The sequence below is a fragment of the Otolemur garnettii genome, unplaced genomic scaffold, assembly GCF_000181295.1.
Source record: "Otolemur garnettii isolate 467f Iridium unplaced genomic scaffold, OtoGar3 scaffold00197, whole genome shotgun sequence".
Lineage (NCBI taxonomy): Eukaryota > Metazoa > Chordata > Mammalia > Primates > Galagidae > Otolemur > Otolemur garnettii.
Window position 1 is genome coordinate 2,190,640 of NW_003852592.1, and position 24,638 is coordinate 2,215,277.

The 24,638-nt window shown below is 52.5% G+C and overlaps 1 protein-coding gene across 2 annotated transcripts in view; it reads left to right on the forward strand.

Moving 5' to 3' along the window:
• Window positions 1-24,638, forward strand: part of ABHD12 (abhydrolase domain containing 12) — a 52,912-nt gene that overhangs the window by 23,860 nt on the left and 4,414 nt on the right. Inside the window, exons 3-13 of one of the 2 annotated variants that reach the window (XM_012812227.2) lie at window positions 4,138-4,243; window positions 6,686-6,805; window positions 9,946-9,976; window positions 11,071-11,116; window positions 13,898-14,027; window positions 15,270-15,307; window positions 15,718-15,797; window positions 17,519-17,601; window positions 20,014-20,092; window positions 21,138-21,265; window positions 23,026-23,692. In XM_012812227.2, the coding sequence (XP_012667681.1) occupies window positions 4,138-4,243; window positions 6,686-6,805; window positions 9,946-9,976; window positions 11,071-11,116; window positions 13,898-14,027; window positions 15,270-15,307; window positions 15,718-15,797; window positions 17,519-17,601; window positions 20,014-20,092; window positions 21,138-21,265; window positions 23,026-23,065 (881 nt within the window). In that variant the 3' untranslated portion in view covers window positions 23,066-23,692. Of the gene's footprint in view, window positions 1-4,137; window positions 4,244-6,685; window positions 6,806-9,945; window positions 9,977-11,070; window positions 11,117-13,897; window positions 14,028-15,269; window positions 15,308-15,717; window positions 15,798-17,518; window positions 17,602-20,013; window positions 20,093-21,137; window positions 21,266-23,025; window positions 23,693-24,638 lie in introns of those variants that run through there. The other variant, XM_023507661.1, reaches the window with a different exon arrangement.

The window sequence follows — 24,638 nt, forward strand, 5'->3', positions numbered from 1 at the left end:
AAAAAAAAAAAACAAAACACAGAGACCTCGTTTCTCTTTGTTACCCACGGTGGAGGGCAATGGCCCAATCATAGCTCACTGCAGCCTGAACTCCTGGGCTCATGCCGTCCTCTTACCTCAGCCTCCCAAGTAGTTGGGACTGTAGGTGTGCACCACCATGGCTGAATGATTTTGTTTAATTTTTTTTTTTTTTTTTTTTAAGATACAGGGTCTTGCTATATTGCTTAGGCTAGTCTTAAACTCCTGGCTCAAGCAGTCCTCCCCCCTCACTTTCCTGAAATGCTGGGATTACAGGTGTGAGCCACTTACCCAGCCTGTTTTTCTGATTTTGATGTTTCTTAAGTATTTCACAGCACAGAAGAGAGTGTAGGCTTAGGTGTAGACACAGAGTTGTTACCAGGGCTGCACGTTCACTGGTGTCAGGCCTGCATCTTGACTCTGCACGGCTTCTCCAGCTGGGCTACCTATGGCTGCCCTGGCCAGGTGCCTCGCTGCCAGGATGCAAGCCCCTGTGTGAAGGCAGGGGTTGTGTGGGGGTGTGCTGCCCCCAGGGCCTGGCACACTGTGGACTCCCAGGAAATGTTTGGGCTGAATTGATTTTCCTCAGATTGACACAGCCCATAGATTTCGCTCTGCAGTTTCCTAAGAAGATGGCAGACTGTTCTACAGCCCCAGAACTCTGGGTTCTCCTGGTCCAGTGTCTGTGGCCCAAAAGAGGAAGGCAACTCTTAGGAGGGTGCTGTCCTTAATGCTTGAGTAGGAGAGTTTGCAGCAGTGCTTTTAAAGGAGGTTTTTAGTTGTCAGTATGATAAAAATCTGTTTCCAGTCTCTTTGAAAAAGTTGCCCAAAGGTCTAGCGGCACTGGGCAGCGTTCCTACAGGTACACCTGATAGTCTCTGTGGCCTCACCCACCTGGTGCCTGCCTGGCCCCCACAGTCCCCTCCAGGCACCTTCTCTCCAGGGATTGCTAAGGCCAAGGAACCCTCTCTGAGCAGGTGCTTGGTGTGTGTCCCAGCAACCTGACCTCCCTCTCTGACCTGGCCCTGAGGGAGGCCTGAAGCCGAACCAGTGGAGGCTGAGTACCCTCAGGCCACCATAATGCCCTCTGCATTTAGCAAAGGTGGGGTCTGAGTGTGGGCTCGTAGTGGGCACCAGGCTTGGATGTCAGTGAAGTTTTTCTGGGGAGTCTTCTGGCCTCACAGCTGTCAGATCTGAGCCTGCACATCAGGCTGCAGCTTCCAGGTCACAGAAGTATGGAGTGAAGTCACAGAAAGGCTGAGGTGGCAGCATGAGGTGCCTACAGTGTGAAGTGGCAGGCGGAGTGGATGTGCCTGCCAGGCCTCCTTCCGTCCAGGGCCTTCTCTGGTCCTATTGCCAGGATAAAATATGAATCCCCTCAACTGGCTGCATTCATTTTCTAGGGATGCCCTAAAAAATGCATAAACCAGGTGGCTAGCAAAAATTCATTCTCTCCTAGTCCTGGTGGCCAGCAGTTCAAGTCAGGCCATGGGCAGGGCCATGCACCCAAGGCTGGGTAGGAGTCTCCCTGCTGTCTGCACATCTGGTGGCCACAGTTCTAGTCAGGCCGTGGGCAGGGATGTGCACCCGGGGCTGGGTAGGAGTCTCCCTGCTACCTGCACGTCTGGTGGCCGCAGTTCGAGTCAGGCCGTGCACCCGAGGCTGGGTAGGAGTCTCCCTGCTGCCTGCATGTTTGGTGGCCGCAGTTCTAGTCAGGCCGTGCACCCGAGGCTGGGTAGGAGTCTCCCTGCTGCCTGCATGTCTGGTGGCCGCAGTTCTAGTCAGGCCGTGGGCAGGGCCACGCACCCGAGGCTGGGTAGGAGTCTCCCTGCTGCCTGCTCGTCTGGTGGTCACAGTTCTCGGTGCTTCCTGCACTGTCCTGAACTGCACCAGTCTTTGCCTCCATCTTCACGAGGTCTCCTGTGTGTGTGTGTCTGCGTCCAGATTTCCCTTTTCATAACGGCACACATCATATTGAGTTATGAACCACATTAATGACCTTTTTTTTTTTTTTTTGAAACAAAGTCTCACTTTGTCACCCTCTGTAGAATGCTGTGTCGTCACAGCTCTCACAACAGCCTCAAACTCTTGGGCTCAAGTGATCCCCTTGCCTCAGCCTCCCTAGTAGGTGGGACTATAGGTGCTCTCTAACTCCTGAGCTCAAGCAGTCCACCCACCTCGGCCTTCCAAGTGCTGGGATTTCAGGCAAGAGCGACCAGGCCCCACCCTCCTAGTGACCCATTTGAGCTTCATTACCTATGTAAAGCCTCTAGAGGTGAGGATTTCCACATGTCTTTCTTGAGGGACACAAGTCAGATCATGAGGACCTTCAAGGCCCCTCGGGATCCGAGCTGTTTTCTTCCCTGACTTCCCATCCACCTCGCCAAGAAGGAGGGACAGGGAGTCAGGCTGCTTGTCCAAGTCCGGCTCTGTCCTGAGTGAGCCAGCAGAGGTGGCAGCCTGCCTTGGGCAGCGCGTGGCCCCAACTCAGCAGGAGTGCATGGGGATGTGGCTTTACTTCATTTGCCGTTTTTCTTTTGAGAGAAACTTATTACTAAAGCTTTGAATATTTAGCTGTTTCTCGGAGAAGAGATGGATTAAGATACTGGAGGAGGGCTGGGGACGGGCACAGTGGCTTATACCTATAATCCCAGCACTATGGGAGGCTGAGTTCAAGACCAGCCTGAGCAAGAGCCAGTGAAACCTGTGTCTACTAGGAAGAGGAAAATTAACTGGACTTGGCGATGGGTGCCTGAAGTCCTAGCTACTCGGGAGGCAGGAACATGGCCTGACTTGGAGGCTGTAGTGAGCTATGACGGTGCCACTGACTCTAGCTGGGGCAGCGCAGTGAGAAAGCTGGAGGTACCAGCCCAGGCCTGGTAGGAGACCCCAGCTCCCTGCGTGGTTAAACAGATGCCTGGGACTCAGGGGACTTTCTGGGAAAGAAGTGATGAGTCCTCGTATCCTTGAGAGTCTGGTGGTTCAGCACATGTCCTCGAGCCCCAGCAACACAGTGAGCGAGGGCTAGATGTGCTTTGTACCCCGCAGATAGAGGGGGGAGGGTTGTGTCTGTCTCCACTCAAGAAAGCTGTCAGCAGCTGTGGCTCCCACTCCCTCGAGGCCGGGGCCAGCCTGGAGTCAAGACCCCATTGTTCTTAGTTCACCACCGCTTTGGGGAATTGCTATTTTACAAAGTGAGTAAATCCTATGCAAAGGTTTAGGGGGTAAGTTTTTCATTTTTCAGTTAAATTTGTCTTCAGAATTTGTGTTCACCACAAGCGGTAAAAGCAGTGGAACACAACAAGACCCAACACCCTCCCCACTCGTCTCGGAGCCTGGTCGTCAGCCCAGCGCTTGGCTTTCTTGCTTGCTCTGAGCCACCCATGCGTGTGAGTGTCCATGTTGGTTATTGGCTTGTTTCTACGAGAACAGAGTGGGATCTCGGGCGTGCAGGTGACTTTACTGCTCGCTCCGTGCTCCTGTCTTCTGCTTCCGTGTCCTGGATGGTCCTCCAGTCTGTGGCCCCAGGGTTTCCCACAGTTCGGCTACCACTTTACCCACCTGCTGCCCTGCTGGCTGACGACTTGCTCAGTGGAGGAGTCCTGCTGTGTCATCTGCTTGGCAGCTCTGGGCTCTGAACCCGGTCCTCTGGGTCCATCCATTTGCAGACACCACACCTTGTCCTCTACTGCCCTTGCCACTACTCACATTGGGTCATGCTCTGCCCCCTTCCTACTGTGCTTCTCGCCCTACTCTGGTGCAGCCTTCAGCCAAGGCTCACCCGAGCCATTCAGGTCCCTACGTTCCCTGCAGACTGCTCACCCACCCCAGGCCTGTGGGGGTCCTTCCCTTCTTCATCTGCATCTTCTCACGCCTTCAACAACCTCAGGGGCTCCATCCCACTCCATCCCACTCACTGCCCTTGCTGCAGTGTCACTGGCATTTCCAGCACACCTTTGGCCCCTTCCCCACCTGAGGCTGGATCCTCGGGTCTGGCCGGATTGTGCGGGGAGAGGACTGTGTGTGTGTGTGTGTGTGTGTGTGTGCACACGCACATGCAGGGCCAGTCTGTCCATCTACCACCACCAATGCTAATCATCATCTCTTTATCCCCTATAGTGAGGGTTCCCTACTTCATTGATTTGAAAAGACCCCAAGATCAAGGTTTGAATCACACGTGTAATTACTACCTCCAGCCAGAGGAAGACGTCAGTATTGGAGTCTGGTGAGTGTGGGGCGGAGGGAGGGCTGAGTGCAGTCCCTGGGCCTACAGAATAAGGACCTGTACGGCTCCACTGGTGTTGGCCTTGATGTTGGCCTCTGAGAAGCTGCTTGCTCATTTTTATCTTCACTAGTTTCTTTTCCAAAAGAAACACCTCAGCGAAATTTGATCCTAATGGTGTGGGGTAAAATGCCCCTAAACTCTATCCTGAGATTTTCCAAACAGCAAGGCTTTGTGAACTGGGTTCTTATCTATAAAGAACTTTATGGGCAGTGCCTATGGCTCAAAGGAGCAGGGCGCTTGCCCCATGTACCAGAGGTGGTGGGTTCAAACCCAACCCCGGCCAAAAACTGCAAAAAAAAAAACACCAACCTTATTTCTAGTAAAAACACAAGCAAGAAACAAAGAGAGTATAAGCACAGAATTGCAAACACAGGTTTGAATGTGTCTTTTCAGAGAAACAAGTGTCTAGGTATGGAAGCAGCTTGCTTTCTCTCACTTAAAGCACCCCACTGCCGCAGGCGACTAAGACTGGGGCTTCCTGCCTCTGAGCATTTACCGCTGTTAGCCATAAATTCAGATTGAGCTGAGCCCTGTGACTTTCCCCTGTGTCCTTGGAATATGCTAGAATGTTTCTTCCTTAGATGAACAGTGTTTCTAACCAGCAGAGTTAAAATTGACCAGCCCCACTGTGCATTTTCTTTTTCCTCTTAAAAGTGAGTCCATGTCACTTCACCTGTATCAGTGGGGTTTATTTCAGCAGCTGTAATGTCCCTTTCCATTGTCTCAGAAAAGTGCTCTGTGTGTGAGAAGCTTCTAAATGAGATGCTGGGAGTGCAGTAAGAGGGGGTCCAGACACTCCCAACGGTGGTCCTGGGAAGGAACATGGTACAGTGCTCGGTAGCTGGTCCTAGGAAGGAACGTGGCGTGGGGCTCGGTAGCTGGTGCTGGGACTGCAGTCCTTTGTCAGTCCTGATTTGACTTAATGCAGCGTATCCTGACCGGAGCATGCCCAGGGGCTGCTGGGTGTCCATCCTCCCGTGAGAGCTATTGTCCAGGGCTGGTCAGCCCTCCCCGTGCTGGGTTTGTGTCTGAGTGTGTGTGGGAGCCTGTCTGTGGGGTAAGCACTGACAGCGCATAATCACCAGTGACCCTGAAAGGCTTTATGCTGTGGCACCAGTGGTGAGTCTCAGGGCTGTGCTGCTTGCTGTGTGTCATGATGGCTCTGGGCCCTCGGTCTTCAGCTCCCCCCATGTCACTTCCTCAGAGTCTGCCACAAGCCTCTCAATATTAATTTGATCTTAGCCAAAAGGCTGAGAAGCCATAACTCACCAGCTTCTTGAAAGGGGATCTTGAGGCCAGGAGGAAGCCTCAGTGCCATTCTTGGCCACCAGCCTGTCTGTGGCAGTTGTGAGGAGAGGCCTGGGGAATGGGCCCTTTGGTACCAGCTGGGAGGAGCCCAGCTCTCCAGAGGGCTAGCTGTGGGGAGCACAGCCAGGTGTTATCACATAGGTTTATAGTTTTATGAGAGCAATGGTGGTAGTGGCTAGAACCACCCTAAAACAGGATTCTCTTGAATGTATCAGAGAGAGGCATTAGAAATGAGGCACTGAAACTTAAGATCTAGTAGTTGACTCTTTAATTATCTTAAGGATTCTTATCACTGATATCCAGAAAGAATTTGAGTACGTTTTAAAGAAAAACCTTACTAATTCAGACCCTCCTCAGTGATCAGTAGTATTTAGCCTGAGTTAAAATTAATGTTAGTGTCTATCTGAAGCAGGGTTTGGCCGTGTAGACTGATGGCCTCTGAGTGCTGAGTGTGGCCCTGTGACTGCATGTCTGCTTCTGGATGACCTGTAACTGGACATCAGCATGTGCTGGACATTAGAAATGCTGTGTCAAGTATGGCCAGATTTTTGGTGTGCTTTGCAAAGATCAGTGTTGCTGAAATAGCACATGTGACAGGAGGTACTGTTTTAAGTATGTTTTGAGTTAAATTGTGGACAGTTTGACTCAGTGTGAGGGTAACTGGTAGTAGGGTACATGCTGTCACTCAGCAAAGGCACAGTAAGTGCCACTTCTGTGCCAGGCCCCAGAGAATGGACACGATTCAGATGGGATCCTACCTCACAGACCGTCCAGAGGTATCCCCCACCTCTGCCCTTAGTACTGCTACCAGGACCAGCCTCTGTGGCCCAGAAGAGACCCTGCTAGTCAGAACTGTTCCTTCTGAGGCAGGCAGAGCCGTCCTCACAGCCTGCAGCCCCATAGGTATTTATTCTAGTGATGGGAGTGGTTTGCCACCCTACCCCATCAGCTCTCTGTAGTCAGACGGGTCTGTTGCTCCCTGCTGTCAGGACTCAAGCTAGCTGAGTGACCCTCACAGTCCTGACCCTGAGTGCAGAGGGATGTGTGACCATACTCCCTCGCTTCTGCCCCCAGGCACACCATCCCCACCGCCTGGTGGAAGAATGCCCAAGGGAAGGACCAGATGTGGTACGAGGACGCCTTGGGTTCCAACCACCCTATCATACTGTACCTGCACGGGAATGCGGGCACCAGGTGAGACGGGGAGTCCCACATGCCCCTTCTCCACAGCACACAGTCCCATTTGGGGTGAGAATGCCTTGGCCTTGTGGGCCCAAGACCACCAGGAACAAACCTGTGGCCCCACAAAATTGGGCTTACTGACCCACTGCAATGAGGGAGAGCTTCCCAAAGGGAAGGAGGATTCTTGCGGGGTTAGGAAGGTTCAGTTTAGGCGACCATGCCATGAAGCAGGTCTGGTCTGCAGACCTGCCCAGCTTCTTGGGGACCACGATGTTGAGCGGTGTGGGAGGCCATGTCCACACATGGAGCTCCACCCAGGCTGGGCAGGAGATGCTAATTCCTGCTGTAATTTCAAAGGGTGAAGTGTCTGCCCGTGTGTCACTTGGGGGGCAAGGCTTCTCCGAGAGTGGGGGTCGTGATGACACTCGACCGCAGCTGTGTCACAGACGTGGGAAGCAGTGTCTCTGGATGACTTGCAATTTTTTTGTTTGTTTGTTTTAAGACAATCTCACTACGTTGCCCTCAGTAGAGTGCTGTGGTGTCACAGCTCACAGCAGCCTTAAACTCTTGGGCTTAAGTGATTCTCTTGCCTCATCCTCCCAAGTAGCTGGGACTATAGTTGCCCAACATAATGCTGACTTTTTATTTTTATTGTAGTTGTCTTTGTTGTTTAGCAGGCCCGGACCGGGTTCAAACCCTCTAGCCTCAGTGTGTGTGGCTGGTGCCCTAACCCCTGAGCTACGGGCGCCGAGCCTTGCAGTGGTGCTCTTTGCACCTGTCGTGGGGTCTGAGGACTAGCAGGCAGTTCTGCGGTTCCTACACCATGGCTCCAGGGTGTAGGCAGAGCAGCCAGAGCCTGGGCAACCCTTGGAGAAGGAAGAAGAGGAGGCCAGGGAGGAGGTGAAGGCGGCTCACGTCCTGACAGGGGCTCAGAGTGGTGCCGAGGGCAGAGGGTGCAGTGCATAGACCCTGCTGAGTCTTTTCCCAGCCGCAAGACCTGCTGCTTCTGGCCGTGAGACCCCAGGGTCTGAGCCCTCTGACAGGCTGCTGAGGGACATGGTCTGCTGGGTTGGGTCCTTGACCAGTTTCATCCCTGATGCTTTTCCCAAATGGGCTTAGTGGCTTTTCCCCAGGCAAGCCTGAGGTGGAGATGGCCCAGCACCTCTTCCCTTCCACATGTGCTGTCATTCAGAGGAGCCTGTGTGAAGAGCCTCGGCAGGAGGTGCTGTTTGAGAGCTCCGGGTCACTGTCTATGTTCCCTGGGGTTGCCATGCGGGAGGCAGGGCCTAGGTGAGGCCACATGGCACCAGGCTTTCTTGGGGGGCTGGGGCACAGACCCTTCACAGGCAGAGCTAACAAGGAGAGAGACAAGCTGCACAGAGGGCAGTGCTAGAAGGGCCCAGAGGGGCAGCCTTGGGGTGGGCTTTTCACAGTATTTCCTCATCCTGCCGTCCCTATGTCAGGACGGCGCTCACAGGTGAAACCCTGTACGTCCTGCCACCTCACTTTTTCCTCTGTCTAGGACGTGCTACAAGCACTTTCCCTTCTTTTTAAGGATCAAGTGGCTGCAAACAGTGCTTGCAGCATCTTTGTGTAAATGAGAACACTGTGTAGTAAGCTGAGAGTAAGGGTCATTCTGCAGAGCCAGTCACAGGATGAAAGAAGGACAGCATCTGCCTGAGACTTCAGGTCTGACAGGGATGCAGTGAGGGTCAGAGTCATGCCGCTGCCCCAGCCTGCGTGCAACCCCCGCACTGTGGCTGCCTCCTGCTCTCTGAGTTCCTGCTCCAACCACAGTTCCCCAAGGTGGCTCCATCAGTGTGCAGGACACACCACCCAGTCCTCCCTGAGGTCCAGGATCCCTGGGCTGTCAGTTTCTCTTCCTTTTTTCTCAGTGTAGGGAATTTGGAAAATTTCAAAAGGAGCCACCATGAGCTCTTGCAACGATAACTGAAACTTTTTGCAGTATTTCCTCATTTGTACTTTAGTTTCTGAACTGTTTTCTCTGTCCCATTGCTGTCTTCCCACCTAACCCCTGTGCAGCAGCTGAGAAGTGTGCAGAGGACAAGCCTCCCTCACACCCTGATCACCGACATGCCCTCCTCTCTGGGCAGCCTCTGTCCCTACTGCAGGGTGTGTCCAGCAGCTGGGCCTAGACAAGCCTCAGACTTGGAGTTATGAATACGTGACTCTCAGTCTAATACGTGAGAGCTGTGCAGAGCGTGCTCAGCCTCGGTAACAGAAATGTCAGTAATGCTGTATTCTCCTGGGCCCCTTTCCTGGGCCGCTCCCGTACACGGAGGTCTCTGACAAAGAGTCATGAGTGCATATACCTCCACATGCAGGAGTATATCACACACAGGGCACACATAGGCTGGCCACAGCAGCAAACAGAAGCTAGATGGGGAAGAGCCTAGGTGACCCCAAGAGGAGGATGGGGAGGTGCTGCCAGGCAGAGGTCTGAACGTGGGGCGAGAGGTGAGATGCAGAAGGTGTCAGGACACAGATGCCACTGATGTAACTGGAACCTTGGATGCTGGGACATGCTAGAAAGGGTCAATGGCTGGCACAGGAGTGGATGGGGCTTGCTGCATTTCCTTTGTGTCTTTTGAGTTTGGAACCGTAGGTATGCTTTACCTATAGAAAATAAAGGTAAAAGCAATCATTAAGAAATCTCTTCAGGGTGGTGCCTGTGGCTCAGTGGGTAGGGCACTGGCCTCATATATCGAGGGTGGCAGGTTCAAACCTGGCCTCAGCCAAACTGCAACAAAAAATAGCCCAGCACTGTGGTGGGCGCCTGTAGTCCCAGCTACTTGGGAGGCTAAGGCAAGATAATCGCCTAAGCCCAGGAGTTGGAGGTTGCTGTGAGCTGTGACACCACGGCACCCTACCAAGGGCAACAAGGTGAGACACTGTCTCTAAAAAAAAAATCTTTCCAAAGTGCTGAGACTGTCTCTAGTGTGACATGGTGTTAGCAGAGGCAAGTGTGGGCCACTTCTAGGACCCAGGGAGGCAGTCTCATGTCTACCATCAGCCCCTACTGCTATGGGGTTTGAGGACCAAATCATAAAGGCCCTGGATTCTCTAGCACTGTGCTGGACCCCAGGGCTTTGAGGCGATGCCCTAATGTTGGCTCCTGTTTTCTTCTCCAGAGGAGGTGACCACCGCGTGGAACTTTACAAGGTGAGTACAGGCTCCAGCACTGTTCCTGGCCACTCCTTCCAGGCAGCAGGAGCTGAAGGGAGTGACTGGAACTAATCATTTTGATAGTTAACTGTTGTTGGACTTTCTAACTCTGCCTTTGGTGGGTGTTTGGGGGGGGGTAGTGCCTTGGCTGATCCTGCCCATCACACCACCGCTAGGGTGGGCATGGCAGGCCACTTGCAGATATCAGGAAAATGTATAAATGCTCAGTTACTTATGTATAAAATTAAAAGCAAAACCATATACTCCAGAAGCTGCACTGCCTGCGAGTTGCAGGCTCCCCTCCAGCAGAAGTGAGTCAGACTCCAGGCCAGCTCAGTGGACTGCCACAGGCTCCTCTGGTAAAGGGGGCGCTTATGGCAGGGCACACAGACCTTCATGGTATTTGCTTTCGTTCTTCATCAAGGTGTTTGGATCTTAGCACCTAAGGCTGCTGGAGCAGGTGCAGGGCCCATCGGGCCATCCCCCTTGCTCCCTATCCTCTCCTCAGGGATATTTGCACTTGCCAGCAGGGCAGAAGGAGCACTGACAGATGTCTTCTGCAACTAGCTCTGGGCCGTTGGAGCAGTCATTGGTTTTCTTTTGAGGTTTCTGTTAATAGAAATAATTTGTCCCTGCCAAGGTTAAGGAGGCCTGGAATGGGTTGGCTGGATGTCAGGCCCTGTGGAGGCCTGAAGCTGGCAGGGAGCGTGTGGACTGTGCAGGGAAGCCCCCCAGCTCCCTTCCTAGAGGGGGAGCTGTGATTCTGGGTGATGTGGCATCACTGCAGGCACACCTCCACAAGGGCACAGGGACAGGGCACAGAGCTGTCTGCCCAGAGGCAGCCGGCTGAGGGTGTCTCCCAGCATGGACACTGAGCTGCCATCCTGCAGGGGTCTGTCCAGGCCCCTCAGCATCTAGGCTGCAGGAAGAGACCTCCTCCTCTCCTCCTGGGGCGAGTCTGTCACTCATGCTCTGTCAAGTTCCCGTGTGTCTACACAGCAGAAAGCCTCATGGGTGTAGTGATAGGCAATCTGCTCTTACTCCAAGATGCTTGAATTTGTTGCTGAAGATGTTTGTTTTTCTCTGTACAGGTGCTGAGTTCCCTAGGTTACCATGTGGTCACCTTTGACTATAGAGGTGAGATTCCTTTGGAAGGTGCGTCTGAGTGTCCCCCCTCCGTTAGACACGTCTTCCTCTGAGCGGTTCCAGCAAGTCCTGGTGCTGTGCACCCACGGGGGGGCTCTCTGATGGGCGTCCAGGGTGCTGCCTTTCCTGACGAAGCCCTTGGTGTGGATGCCGGGAGCCCCTGGTAGGAGAGTCAGCACCTGAGCCCAGCATCCCGCCATCAGCAGCAGTGTGAACAAGCAAACAGTTCTGCCTTTCTTCCTTTCTTCCCGTGAGGGCGCAGGGACAGGGCATGTCAGGAGTGATCTGAATAGGGGAGAGATCAGCTAGTCTTGGAGCTTTAAAAACAAATGACAGAAAAGTTTCAACAAAAGCCTAACATGAGAAATAAAGGTTGCAGTAGGATCCCTCGATGGGGGTGTCCGTGTACTGGGGCCCTCTCCTGGGTGGGGCCTGCCATGCTGCTGGCAGTGCCACAGAGCTGTCTGCCTCAGAGACGGCCGGCTGAGAGTGTCTCAAATGGACGCTGAGCTGCCATCCTGCAGGGGTCTGTCCAGGCCCTGACAGACATGTTTTATGTCCAGCAGAGCTTGTCTCGTTGAAGTTGGGAAGGCAAGAAGAGCTGTTAGAGATGGGTTCTTCTCTGCCCCCTCAGCATTTCTGCTTTTTTGGTAATGAATCAGCATTTGCCATTGAACAGAAAAAGAATCCACAGTTTGGGTGGCACCTGTGGCTCAGTGATTAGGGTGCCAGCCCCATATACCAAGGGTGGCGGGTTCAAACCCGGCCCCAGCCAAACTGCAAAAAAAAAAGCCGGGCGTTGTGGTGGGCGCCTGTAGTCCCAGCTCTTGGGAGGCTGAGGCAAGAGACTCACCTCAGCCCAGGAGTTGGAGGTTGCTGTGAACTGTGATGGCACAGCACTCTACTGAGGGCAATAGAGTGAGACTCTGTCTCTACAAAAAAAAAAGAATCCACAGTTTGATGTGTACTAAGAACGTTGTGTCTTACTGAGCAGTAGGAATACTTTGTATGAACAGTGAATGTGTTGGAAGCATGCTCCTCCATTCAGCCTTCAGGGAAGAGACCAGGGGGCTCAGGGCAGGTGAGCTGGCTGGCTGTGGGTACATTGGTTCCTTCTTGCTGCCGTGGCCTATTACTGTAAACACAGTGCCTTAAAACAACACAGATTTGTTGTCTTGCAGTTCTGGAGGTCAGAAACTCAGTTTTTAGCCACTAGACTGAAATCAAGGTATTGGTAGGGCTGTACTCCCTCTGGAGGGTCTAGGGAGAATCCATTGCCTTCTCCTCCCTGCTCATCAAGACCGTGGACGTTCCTTGGCCCACGTGCCTTCCAGAGTTCAAAGCCGGCAATACCGGGCCCACCGAGACCCTCTCGGGGCTCCATCACTCTGACCCTGACTCTTGTCTGCCCTTTTCCCTTATGGGGACCCTTGTGACTCCTCTGGCTCACCCAGGATGACCTAACTTGGTGACAGGTTCTGGGGATTGGGGTGTGGATGTCATGTCTCAGTGGCTGCCATTCTGCTGACGGCAGGAATGGCTCTTTTGTGGAAGAAAGTCATCAGGGTAAAAGTTCAGGGCTGGGAAAACTCCAAAACGAGGTCAGAAAGTAGTTTGCCCTCTAGCCCTTTCTCCAAGCTAACAAGGTCTTCCTTACCCTGCTGCGAGCTGGCAGTCTTTGGATGATGGGAACAGGGAGGGGTGTCCCTCCTCCTGTTCATCTCTGAGGGAAACTCCACGCAGCACTCAGCTCCTTTTCTGACTCTTTCCTTGTCTCTCTCTTTGTATCTCTGTCACTGCATCTGTCTCTATCTTGTGTCTCCACCTCTCAGACTGGCCTGGCCTTGGCCCTGGACATCACTCTCTCCCTCCTCTGGAGGCTGAGGCCCCAGAAGGGGCTGGTCCTGCTGCACTAACCCTGGGTTTGCTCACACTGCAGAATCTGCTCTTTCAGATCACTTGATGATGACTCACTGCTGAGCTACTGGAAAGACCAGATTGCATTTGATGTTTGCTGCCCTTGGGGAGGTTGTAATTTGGGGCCAGAGATGGTGACTTTTCCTCTGTTCTGCAAATAAGATGTAATTTGGCCCTAAGGTGAAATTAGCCCCTTTTCCTGTGACTTCTCTTTCCTGTTCTGTCCTCTGGGGCTCACTCTGGTCCTTACATGGGCCCTGGGCAAGCTGGGCTCCCACTGGGGGGGGCTGTGGGTCCTCCACCAGCACCTGCTCTTGCCAAGCCCTTTGTGTTGAGGGCAGTGTCAATTCACTACCAGTAGGGTCTGTCTGAATACCCCTGTTGGCACAGCTGCTCATGGAGACTAGTTAAGGGCACTGGATACAGGATTTGGGGTCATACTGGGGTGAGCAGGAGCATAGAGCTGAAGATGGTAACGGCAAGGACTTCCACTGCCCTAGACTGCTTTGTCCTGCCTATTAAGAAAGGAGAGAGGGTGGCCACCCCCTCCAGAGAGCAGGTGGAGGGCTGGTAGCCTTCACTTGAGTTTGCTGGACCTGTGGGCCAGCTCTGGCCAGAGTTTGTGCCAGGGTGTGTTCTAGGAAACATTTGTTGACTCAGCTTTTCTCTGTCGCCAGATTTGCAGCTAACCAAGAGGGACCTGTAAGGGGACCTTTGGTTTTCCACTTAGCAGGGTGGGCTGCAGCTCTGAGGGGCAGACCGCTCCACCATCCCCTCCAGCTCTGGGACCCCTCGGGGGCTATGGCTGGGTTTGGTGAGTGGCCTTTGATGCCTCCTGCTGTCTCTCCTTCCCAGGTTGGGGTGACTCAGTAGGAACACCATCTGAGAGGGGCATGACCTACGACGCCCTCCATGTTTTTGATTGGATCAAAGCAAGAAGTGGTGACAACCCCGTGTATATTTGGGGCCATTCCCTGGGCACTGGGTAAGAGCTCTGGGCAGGAGGTGGCTTTTGGCAAAGCAGGTCTTCCCAGGTGGCCCTCCAGCATGGTTTCAGGAGAGTCAGATCCCCAGGGGGGCCTGGTTACCTCTGGACCCTGTGGTGCCACTAGTCCCAGCCAGCCTTGTCCTGTCCCCGTGGTGGGAAGCAAGAGGTAAAGCACTGCAAGAAACCACAGGGTTTGAGCTCCTCACCCTCAGAAGGAGCTCAGGGTAGACATGCCTTTACTAAGAGACTTGACCCTGTGGAGGTGACTTGCTTCCCACATGGGCAGCACAGGAAGCATTTTTAACACCCTCTATGGGCAGTCAGGTCCAGCGTGTCTGGGGGAGCTGTTGCTGTAGAGCCCTCAGGACCCAGATCTCCACCAGCTCCTGCTGCCTCTCCCTTAGGGCAGTGGCTCAGCACTGTCTGTCCCCCTGCTCACTTGGACAGCATCCTGCATGCTGGGAGCAACCTTGTGGGGAGAGTGAGCAGTGTGCTTCAGGAGAGGCACCCGCAGGGATCAGCCACCTGGTGTGGTCCTGGGAAGGCGAGAGGCCCCAGGCCTGGCAGACCCCCGGCACCTCCCACCCCCCACCACCTCTGCTGTGCTCCATCTGCCACAGTAGTGCCCACATGATAGTGGGGAGAGCCATGGGAGGACAGCTCCTGGGGGGCCTGGTCCAGGAGAGGCAGCAGGATACACATGGGGACGAGGGGGCTGGCTGCTATCGCCATCCTGGTTGAGGGGTCAGCCAGTAGCCAGGGCAGGGACCAACCTGGGGGCCTCTCCATTCCTTCCACTCTGCCCTGCTACCTAATAGCTTTCAGATCCCGTGTCTTCTCTGGGCACTTCCCAACATAATAACAGTCTCATCTAAATAAGCTTTTATTTTATTTTATTGTTTTTTTTTTTTTTGAGACAAGAGTCTCACTTTGTTGCCCTCAGTAGAGTGCTGTGGCATCGTAGTTCACAGCAACCTCAAACTCCTGGGCTTAAGTGATCCTCCTGCCTCAGCCTTCCGAGTAGCTGGGACTACAGGCGTTCCCCACAGTGCCTGGCTATTTTTTTAGAGATGGGGGGTCTCACTCTTGCTCAGGCCGGTCTCGAACTCCTGACTGAGCTCAGGCAATCCACCTGCCTCAGCCTCTCAGAGTGCTAGGATTACAGGCGTGAGCCATTGCACACAGCCTAAAATGGTTTTCATCATCATTCACCTGAACTCTATTTTTCTTTTTTCCCAGAGTGGCAACAAATGTGGTGCGGCGCCTCTGTGAGCGAGGTAAGGGCCTGCAGTCAGTGTGGGGGTGCTTGCTCACAGCTGGCCCTGCTGCGCGTTCTTATCCAGAGCTCAGTGTCCACACAGGGTGGCACATGCTGGGCTGGCCCCTGCCTGCTCTCCCCACAGGATTCTACAGAAGCCACAGACCCCACACAGGCTTGGCTGCAAATAAGTAGCATCAGCAAGTGAGGCTCTTGGGTGCTGTGAAGCCCTGGTGGGTCCCCCGGTGGATGCCTCCAGCACCCTAATCTCCATGGGGGCCTGCAGAGCAGATTCTGGGGTGGTGGTGTAGCCCTAGGGCTCATTGGCCTGTCTGGGGCCGCCCGCTCAGACCCGCAGCCTAGGCCCTGTCTGTGTCTTCAGCTCCCTGCCCATTGCTCAGTCGCCTATTCATGTTTTCATTTATTTAGAGACACCTCCAGATGCCCTTATACTGGAGTCTCCATTCACTAATATCCGAGAAGAAGCTAAGAGCCATCCCTTTTCAGTGGCAAGTATACATTTTATTAAAAATTATTTTATTAAAAATAATTACTATATGGCTTGGCGCCTATAGCTCAAGTGGCTAGGGCACCAGCCACATATACTGGAGCTGGTGGGTTCGAATCCAGCCCAGGCCCACCAAACAACAGTGACAGCTACAATTTAAGAATAGCCAGGCAGGGCAGTGCCTGTGGCTCAGAGGAGTAGGGTGCCAGTCCCATATGCTGGAGGTGGCGTTCAAACCCAGCCCTGACCAAAAACTGCAAAAAAAAGTAGCCAGGCATTGTGGCGGGTGCCTATAGTCCCAGCTACTTGGAGGGGCTGAGGCAAGAGAATCTCTTAAGCCCAAGAGTTTGAGGTTGCTGTGAGCTGTGACGCTACGGCACTCTACCAAGGGCGACATAGTGAGACTATGTCTCAAAAAAAATAATAACAATCTGAACTCCTTACACATTCTACAAAGCCCCAGCAGAGGTTATAATAAACTGTGTGATATTAGGAAAAAAATAATAAAAATAAAATAATTACTGTAAAATAGCTATAAGTAAATAATTACAGAAGAAGTTAATTGCTGTAGTTTTAATAGTCTAATGGCATGGGCATATAGTCCCAGCTACTGAGGCAGGAGGACTGCTTGAACCAGAAGTTTAAGACCAGCCTGGACCACAGAGCAAGACCTACAAAAAAATTTTTTAAAAATTAGCCCGCTGTGATGGCACTCACCTGTATTCCTAGCTACTGGGGAGACTGAGGCAGGAGGCTCACTTGAGCTAACCCAAGCTACAGTGTGACCTGTGACAGAGCAAGACCCTCTCAGAAAAATAAATAAAATTTTAAAAGTACAGTAATTAATACAGATATTAAAAATTAATCCTTTTTCCGGGCACTAGCTTGCCTATAGAGATGCCTACGAAGTATATAACCCACAGCCGCCTGGAAGGACAGGTCACAGTTGGGTTGTTTGAGAGCAGCTTGGCCAAGCCTATGTGAGGTGGTTGCCATGGGTGCAGCCCAGACAGACATGGGGGTACTGGCCTGGCTGCCTGGGGAATGGAGCTGCTGGGCAGTGCCGCCCTCTGTGTGTGCGGGCAGTGCTTGGGAGCTGGATGCCATGGACTGGGAGTCTGGCCTCCCCTGAGTGTTTCAGGTTGGGCCCAGGTAAACCCTACTGAGCAAGAATTAAGCCTTGGACCTTCTTTCAAAATCTGGCAGTTACTTCCTCCTGCTTCCCTCTCCTGTTCCTGATTGTGGCCACATGACTGGCCACATGTTTTGAAGCCTGTGACAGTCTGTGGGTTCTGGCCTTATGCTGCTATACTGCAGACCAAAAGAGCCCTTTATTCTTTCTTTTTGATACTGTTTTTCTCCAAAAACATGAGGAGAGCATCTGTGGACCCTCATTTGCTCAAGGGTGGTGGCCCTGGTGCCTGTGGGAAGTCTGGTTTTTTAGCTGATTCTGGTCTCTGCGGAGAGGTGTGGGAGCTCTATTTGTGGGGCAGCTTCTGATACAGCCAGTCTGTGGGGCCCGGTGGGTGAGTCTTCTGTCCCCAGTTCAAAACTAGGACACAGTGGGAGTGGCTCTAAACACAGTGCTGGTGACCCCTGGCTACATGTCACGCCTCCTCCCTTGGGTAGGCCCTGTAAGTTCCTGAACATAAACTGTCTTTGGCCTTTGTGTCTACATGAATATCTTAATGCTTCTTAAAATGGTTTCCATCTTGTCTTCAGATATATCGATATTTTCCTGGGTTTGACTGGTTCTTCCTCGATCCCATTACAAGCAGTGGAATTAAATTTGCAAATGATGAAAAGTGAGTACCATGGTAGAGTGATGGATTTTTCAATCTGGGAGAGCACCATGGGCCACCAGGCTAGGGTGGAGTTTGGAGTGCTTAGGGCTGTGCCCTGACAGGTCTCTAAAAGGGAAGCCAGGCGGGGAAGTGCCATGGAAGGAAATGAGGAATCTGAAAAGACTACAGAATTAAAGAGATGTTAGTGTAACTTATTTTCAGTCTGTCAAAACCAGAACTCGGGAACATATAAAGTGTTAATATTAGCCGTTATTTAAAAAGTAAGTTTGCCTCAGCCATTTGGTTTATGTCTGGTTATATAAAGATATTACAAAGTTTATTATTAAAAATTCTATTAGCTGGGTGCCGTGGCTCACACCCATATAATCCCAGCACATTGGGAGGCCAAGGTGGTGGGGGATCACCTGATATCATGAGTTAGAGACCAGCCTGACCTAAAGCGAGACCTCATCTCTAAAAAAAGAGCTGAGTGTTGTGGCAGGCACCTGTAGTCCCAGCTACTTGGGAGGCTGAGACAAGTGGGTCACTTGAGCTGAAGAGTTTGAGGTTGCTGTGAGCTATGACACCATAGCACTCTACTGAGGTGACAAAATGAGACTCTGTTTCAAAAAATAATAATTCTATTAGGTAAACCAAAAGTTAAATATTCTAATGAAGGACTCCTTTTAAACCATTTTCACGTTTTGTGATATTTTTATTTCATGGACTTTAATATTTTCAAAAAGAAGAAAAGCGGCTGGGCGTGATGGCTCATGCCTATAATCCTAGCACTCTGGGAGGCCGAGGCAGGTGGATAGCTTGAGCTCACTGGTTCAAGACCAGACTGAGACCCTGTCTCTATTAAAAATAGAAAGACTGAGGCAAGAGGATCGCTTGAGCCCAAGAGTGGGAGGTTGCTGTGAGCTATGACGCCACAGCACTCTCCCGAGGGCGACAGCTTGAGTCTCTATCTCAAAAAAAAAAAAAAAAAAAAGAAGAAGGGCAGCGCCTGTGGCTCAAAGGAGTAGAGCACCAGCCCCATATACTAGAAGATGGTAGGTTCAAACCCAGCCCCAACCAAAAAAAAAAAAGAAGAAGAAAAAAAGAAACCTTATCTAAATGCTGCTAATTAAAAATCTACACCTTCAAAACAATATGAAAAAATGGAGGATTTTTTCCCTTTAAGTATTTTTTGTTCTAAAAATAGGACAAATTAAAATTAGAGCAAATATAAGCAAAAACTCCTGCTTGTTTGTAAATACTGTTTTGGTAAAATGGACTTTTTAATAGTTTGGGATTCATTTAGGGTACAAAGAATTAGGTTATACTGATTGCATTTGTTTGATAAAGTCCCTCTTTTAATTGTGCCCTGCCCCCACGAGGTGTGCCACACACCGTGACCCCCATCCCCCTCCCTTCTCCCCTGTCCCCACTTGCTCATTCCCCTCCCTCCCCCTTGCTTTAGCTCATCTACTGACTTCATATTAAACTGGATTTCTTTTTCAAAACAAAAGTTAATACTGTGCCCCTGAAGCTGCCCTTGGCCTGACCCGCCAAGCTGAGCCAGGTAGTGTGCTGGGGACCTGGGTGAGTCTCAGCCCTCCCATTACTGGAAGTTGGGGCCAGGCTCTGTAGGCAGGGAGGGCTTTTTTTAACTTTGGGAAGTGGTCTGTACCAAATCCTTGCTGCTTTCTCCAGAAGACTCAGGTCGAAGGGATTTAAACATCAGAAACACTCTTCCAAGAAGCATGAGTATGTACTCTGTGCCACTAGCAGAGTCACAGGCTGTGCAAGGGTCGGGTGCCTGAGGCGTCAGGAGCTCTCTCCAGCCTGGGTCCTGCTGCAGTGCCAGGAGTGTACAGCCCTGTCGTGGGGGGGCCAGTGCCAACCTCACTGAGGGCCGACCAGGAGAGCCCCGGCCTCATCAGTCCTGGCAGCCCCCTGCATCACTGTAGTGTGGCTTACAGATGGGATTCAGACCTCCTGTTGAGCTTACTGAAAATCTAATTCACTTGTAAGCATTCAGACAGGAAGTGCCTTTAATGTCATTCACACCAAAGACAAAGGGTATTTTTTTTAACCAAGAAATTCCTAGTAACATTCATTTCAATGCTTTTCTTTGTTCACCTAAATTATTCAAAAACTTTAAAAGAATATTATCTGTTGGCAAAAGTAATCATTTTCATATTTTCAGAAAATATGCATGGGCTAGATTTTAGTGAGAGTCGATGTCTAGGTCTGGCTGACACCAGTCACCTACTAAAATAGATTTTGGTAGAAGAAAGAAGTGAGCGTCCAGTGCTGCTCTGAGGAGAAACTATAGGGCTCAGGCTGCTGAGCAAGGGGACCCCCACACCTGGACCCTGCTGCGGTGTGGGCCAGGTGGGCCTGCCCTTCCCCGGGCAGACACTGATCTCGCCTCTCCTCCCACAGTGTGAAGCACATCTCCTGTCCCCTGCTCATCCTGCATGCCGAGGACGACCCAGTGGTGCCCTTCCAGCTCGGCAAAAAGGTGAGTGTCCGGGCTCCTGCTCTGGGTGGCAGGTACTACGCTGCTAGCTCCTGGGCCAGGCTGGAGGGGGCGCATCCCAGAGGCACCTGTGCACTGTGTCACAGGCCAGGTACCAGGATGTCACACTTGGGAGGCCACCTCTTCCTCCTTTCATCACCCCCAGGCTACTTGGGAAGGAGCAGGTATCTGGTATTGGGTTGGGGCAGGGTCCAGACCACTGATGCTTCACAGATGGCTCCTAGGCCCTCATGCAGGGCTTCTTCTCTGGGTGAGGCTGCTTGGTGTTGGCAGAGGCCAGACCAACTTGGGACTCTCCTGGGAGGGCTCAGCATTATTGCTGAGTGGAAAGACCTCCTTGATGAGGAGGGTCTCCCAACCCCATGCAGGGGTCCCAGTTGGCAGAACTGACACAGAAACTGGGTGCTTTGGGGGACAGGACTGCTGTCAGAAGCGTGTCATGTTGTCACTGGGGTGTCAGCATTGGCTTGTAATGAATTTGCTTTGACTTTGCTGCCAGGAAGCACAGCTGGATTTGTGGCTGTGAGTGGGGTCAGGGTAGTCCTGTCTGGGCCTGTAGTGGCAAAAGCAGGGTGAAGTTCATGGGCAGGCCCAGCCCTGGGCCTGGAGCACATCTTCCTGACAGGTTCCATGCTCATCCCGGGGTTGTGGGGACTGAGCTGTCCAGCAAGGCTAGGCTCACACACACCCCTTGCCTCAGAGAGAGCAGAGGACTGGATAGACAGATCCAGAGCCAGCATATACAGTGGGCTTGGCCCAGAAGTACACAGCTAGGCCTGTGACACACACCCTTGTCCCAGTTCCCCAAGACTGTACCATCACTGCCATCTGCCCCTCACCACAGGCACTCAGCCTGGCCCCCACCCTGATGAAGGGTGGTCTGGGGGTGTGGGGACAGAGTTAGGACCTTGAGCCATGCCTGGCTGTGTCAGCCGTGTGGAGTGCGTAGAGCCTGGGCTACCTCTGGACTGGTCTCCCTTAGGGTTGGGCCATCTCTGGGCTCTGACCTATCTCTCCCTCTCCCCAGCTCTACAACATTGCTGCACCATCTCGAAGTTTCCGAGACTTCAAAGTTCAGTTTATCCCCTTCCACTCAGATCTTGGCTACAGGCACAAGTACATCTATAAGAGCCCTGAGCTTCCACGGATACTGAGGTAAGACAGTTACTTCCCACCCAGGATGTCATATGGGCCTGTAGCAGGTGTGCCTGTGAGGCTGTGGGGGCTCAGTGAAGCCAAGCTACATGGTGGTCAAGACCCTTCCATTTCTAATGCAGAGGGGCTAAAGGACAGTCTCCCTCCCTCTGGGACTGTCCCTGTCTGTGGAGATCTCCCTAGTTGTACAGGTGCACATGGACATGCCTCTGCGTGTGCTATGTGGGTTCACAGGGGCTGCACGTATAGGGGCGCATGGACAGACATCTCTGCCACTGCTGGGTCAGAGTGCTGTATGTGGGGGCCTTGGCCTTGGGCCAGCTTCTCCAAAGCCTATTTGCCCACAGCTGCTTTCTTAAGGGAAGCCATGTTGCCGGCTGCCTTACATGGCCCAGAATGTTGGGTAGGAACCACCTGGTCCTGATATAGAACCCAAGTACAAGGGTGAGGCCTTGGCTTCTGTGCAAGTTGCTGCCACCCTATTTTACTCCTGATCAGAGGACACAAGCCCTGCCTACCACCACCTGCCTCCTTGCCTTGGGCCAGAGGCTGACCCTCCCTATGTGGGGATAGGGAGCCCTAGAGGGCTTTGACCTGAACCCTGGGTGCTGGTTCCTGGGTGTGGGCATGACAAGGAGGGCAGGGTGCCAGATTGTCTGTGGGTCACTGAAGTCAGTTGCTTCACCCACTCCCGGGGTGGCACACCCCATGTGTAACCACTTCAGTGACGTGCAGCTGTGGTGCCGCAGCACACTGCATATTTAAAGCTCGTTAATTATTTTCAAAAGAAGTTCAGAGCTCAGTAAGGATATTCTTTTTTCTTTTTCTGTCAACATAATTTAAGTGTGCCATGAGACAGCAAAGGTTGAAAAGCACTGCTCTGCTTCAGACTCAATTCTTCTCCAGTTGCCTTTGAAAGTTCCAGAGGGAAATCTGCGTTTATTTTAGAGGCTTGCCATTCCTTTTGACTGGGACAGTGAGGCTTAGCACCTGTTATAGCTCGGTGGTTAGGGCACTGGCCACATGCACCAGGGCTAATGGGTTAGAACCCGGCCAGGGCCTGCTAAACAACAAAAACAACAAAAAAATAGCTGGGCATTGTGGGGCGCCTGTAGTGGAGGCAAGAGGATTGCTTTAGCCCAGGAGTTTGAGGTTGCTGTGGGCTGTGATGCTACAGCACTCTACTGAGGGCGACATAGTGAGACTCTGTCTCAAAAAGGAGTGGGGGGTGTCGCCTGTGGCTCAAAGGAGTAGGGTGCTGGCCCCATATGCTGGAGGTGGCGGGTTCAAACCCAGCCCCAGCCAAACCTGAAAAAAAAAGGGGGAGGGATAAGTGAGTTGAGAAAATAGGGGGGTTGCTTTGGGGTATAGTTTTACCCATTTAAAAGGAATCTATTACAGAAAATTGAGAGCACACCAGAACTCTAAAGTTCAGAACTAGGGATAGTAGCTCCCTGGCCGGGCACAGTAGCTCATACCTGTAATCCTAGTACTCTGGGAGGCTGAGGCTGCTGTCAAGCTGCTGTGAGCTATGATGACAGCATGGCACTCTAGCCAGGGAGTAAGAATGAGACTCTGACTCAAAAAAAAAAGAAGAAAGAAAAAAGAACCAGTAGCCCCCAAACTTGCCTTTATTCCCTCATGCTGGGAATCGAGTCACCATGAACACTATTTGTGCTGTGCTTAACTGGGGCCGTGAGGGGACTACAATAGATAGGATCTGAGCTTAAGTGACATGGCTCCTAATTGTCCTTGTCTAGGGAGTTCCTGGGGAAGTCAGAGCCTGAACACCAGCACTGAGCAGCCCCGGGAAGGAAGCATGAAAACCTCTCTCTGCCCTCTTCCCTTCTTCCTCTGGTCAGCACCCTGGAGCCCCAGGGTGCCAGCACCTGCGATGCTCAAGAGCCCAGCGCCCCCTGCAGAGGATTCAGATGCCAGCAGGGCAGCTGCAGGTGGCCCCAACAGACCTGCGGCCCCAGTGGCCTGGGCCTGACTCTCTTAGGAAAGCCTGGGTGGCAGCCACGTGGCCCTCTCCCCCTCTTGCTGTCACCCGACCCGAGCTCTTGTTGGGGAGAGTCAGTGACAGTGCAGCCAGCCAGTCACCTGGTTGATCCCACACCTCCTGAGCTGGACACGGTGATCCCCAAAAGAGGCACCCAACAGAGGCATGTGGGGCTTGGGACCACAGTGAGCTTTCTGCCACCACCTGCAGAGGATGGGGAGGGGCAGGTTCTTTCTGCTCCTCTGGGCACATATGGAATAGACTCTAGTGGGTGGACTGTCCCCTCCTTCCCTGCATCCCCGCTTGCCTTCTGTGCCTGCCCCACGTCCCCTGGCTAGCCTCCCATCTTGCCCACCTGTCTGCCTAACCTGGCCTTAGGCTGAGCATTTATTTAAGAATAAAATTGTGGTGGTGGTCTGTTTGTCTTTCTCTGGAAAGGTCAGTGATGCCTGGTGCTGGTCTCTTGGGCACTCTGGGGATGAGGACTGTCTTTCTGAATGGAATTTTCCAGTTCTGGCAACTCAGAAACCCACCAGGAGTAGGAAGGTCTTGTTCACCAGCCTGTCTGTTCTCCAAGGTCTTACTAGGAGAGCAGAGGGGATGGCCAGGGGCCTAGAAAACAAATCCCTTTCCTCCTGCTTCCAAGGTCAGTGTGTGCAGGATATCACCTCCCTCCCCCGGCATCCAGTTAGGGTTCCCCACTTTTCCTCTGCCCACCTGTCAATAGTTGTACTGTGGGCAGTGACCCCAGGGCTCTGTGAATATACTGCCCATCCCTGGGCTCTGTCTCCTTGGATACTATCAGCGGGGGAGATGGTGCTCCCCTCCCTTCTTTTATGGAACCGTGTGCTGTACCACAGGCTTCAGTGCTTGGCAGAGCCAGGCAGCCCCTTTCTGGCAGACGATGTGCCCCAGTGCAGGGTGGTGCGGCTCCGTCCTGCTTTGTTCCAGACCACAGTTCCTGACACCTGAATAGATGACTTACTCCGCCTGGGCTGCCTATCATCTTTTCCCCTTTTTGTCTATGTAAGCTACCTCGGTCCTCTGTTAGAGGATGAGGCAGGATATAATGAAAATTTAACAGATTTTAGTAACGTGTGTGGAGCTGCAACTGCTCTGCCACCATCTGTCCAGAGTGACAGCCAAGGGCCACCAGGTGGCTGCTTTGTTCATGACTTTGGCCTGAGCAACTGAACTTTAACTGTGGGTTTCTTAGACCCTTCACTGGGTTACAAGATGAGTTTGTAAAAGGCAGGCGTGAGCTATGTGTGCTCTAAGATGTGCGTCTTATGTTCTGGGAGCCCTAGGGCAGGGCCCACAAACCTGAAAGCATGGTCCCCAGGGTCTCCCGGCAGTGCTCCCACCAAGGGG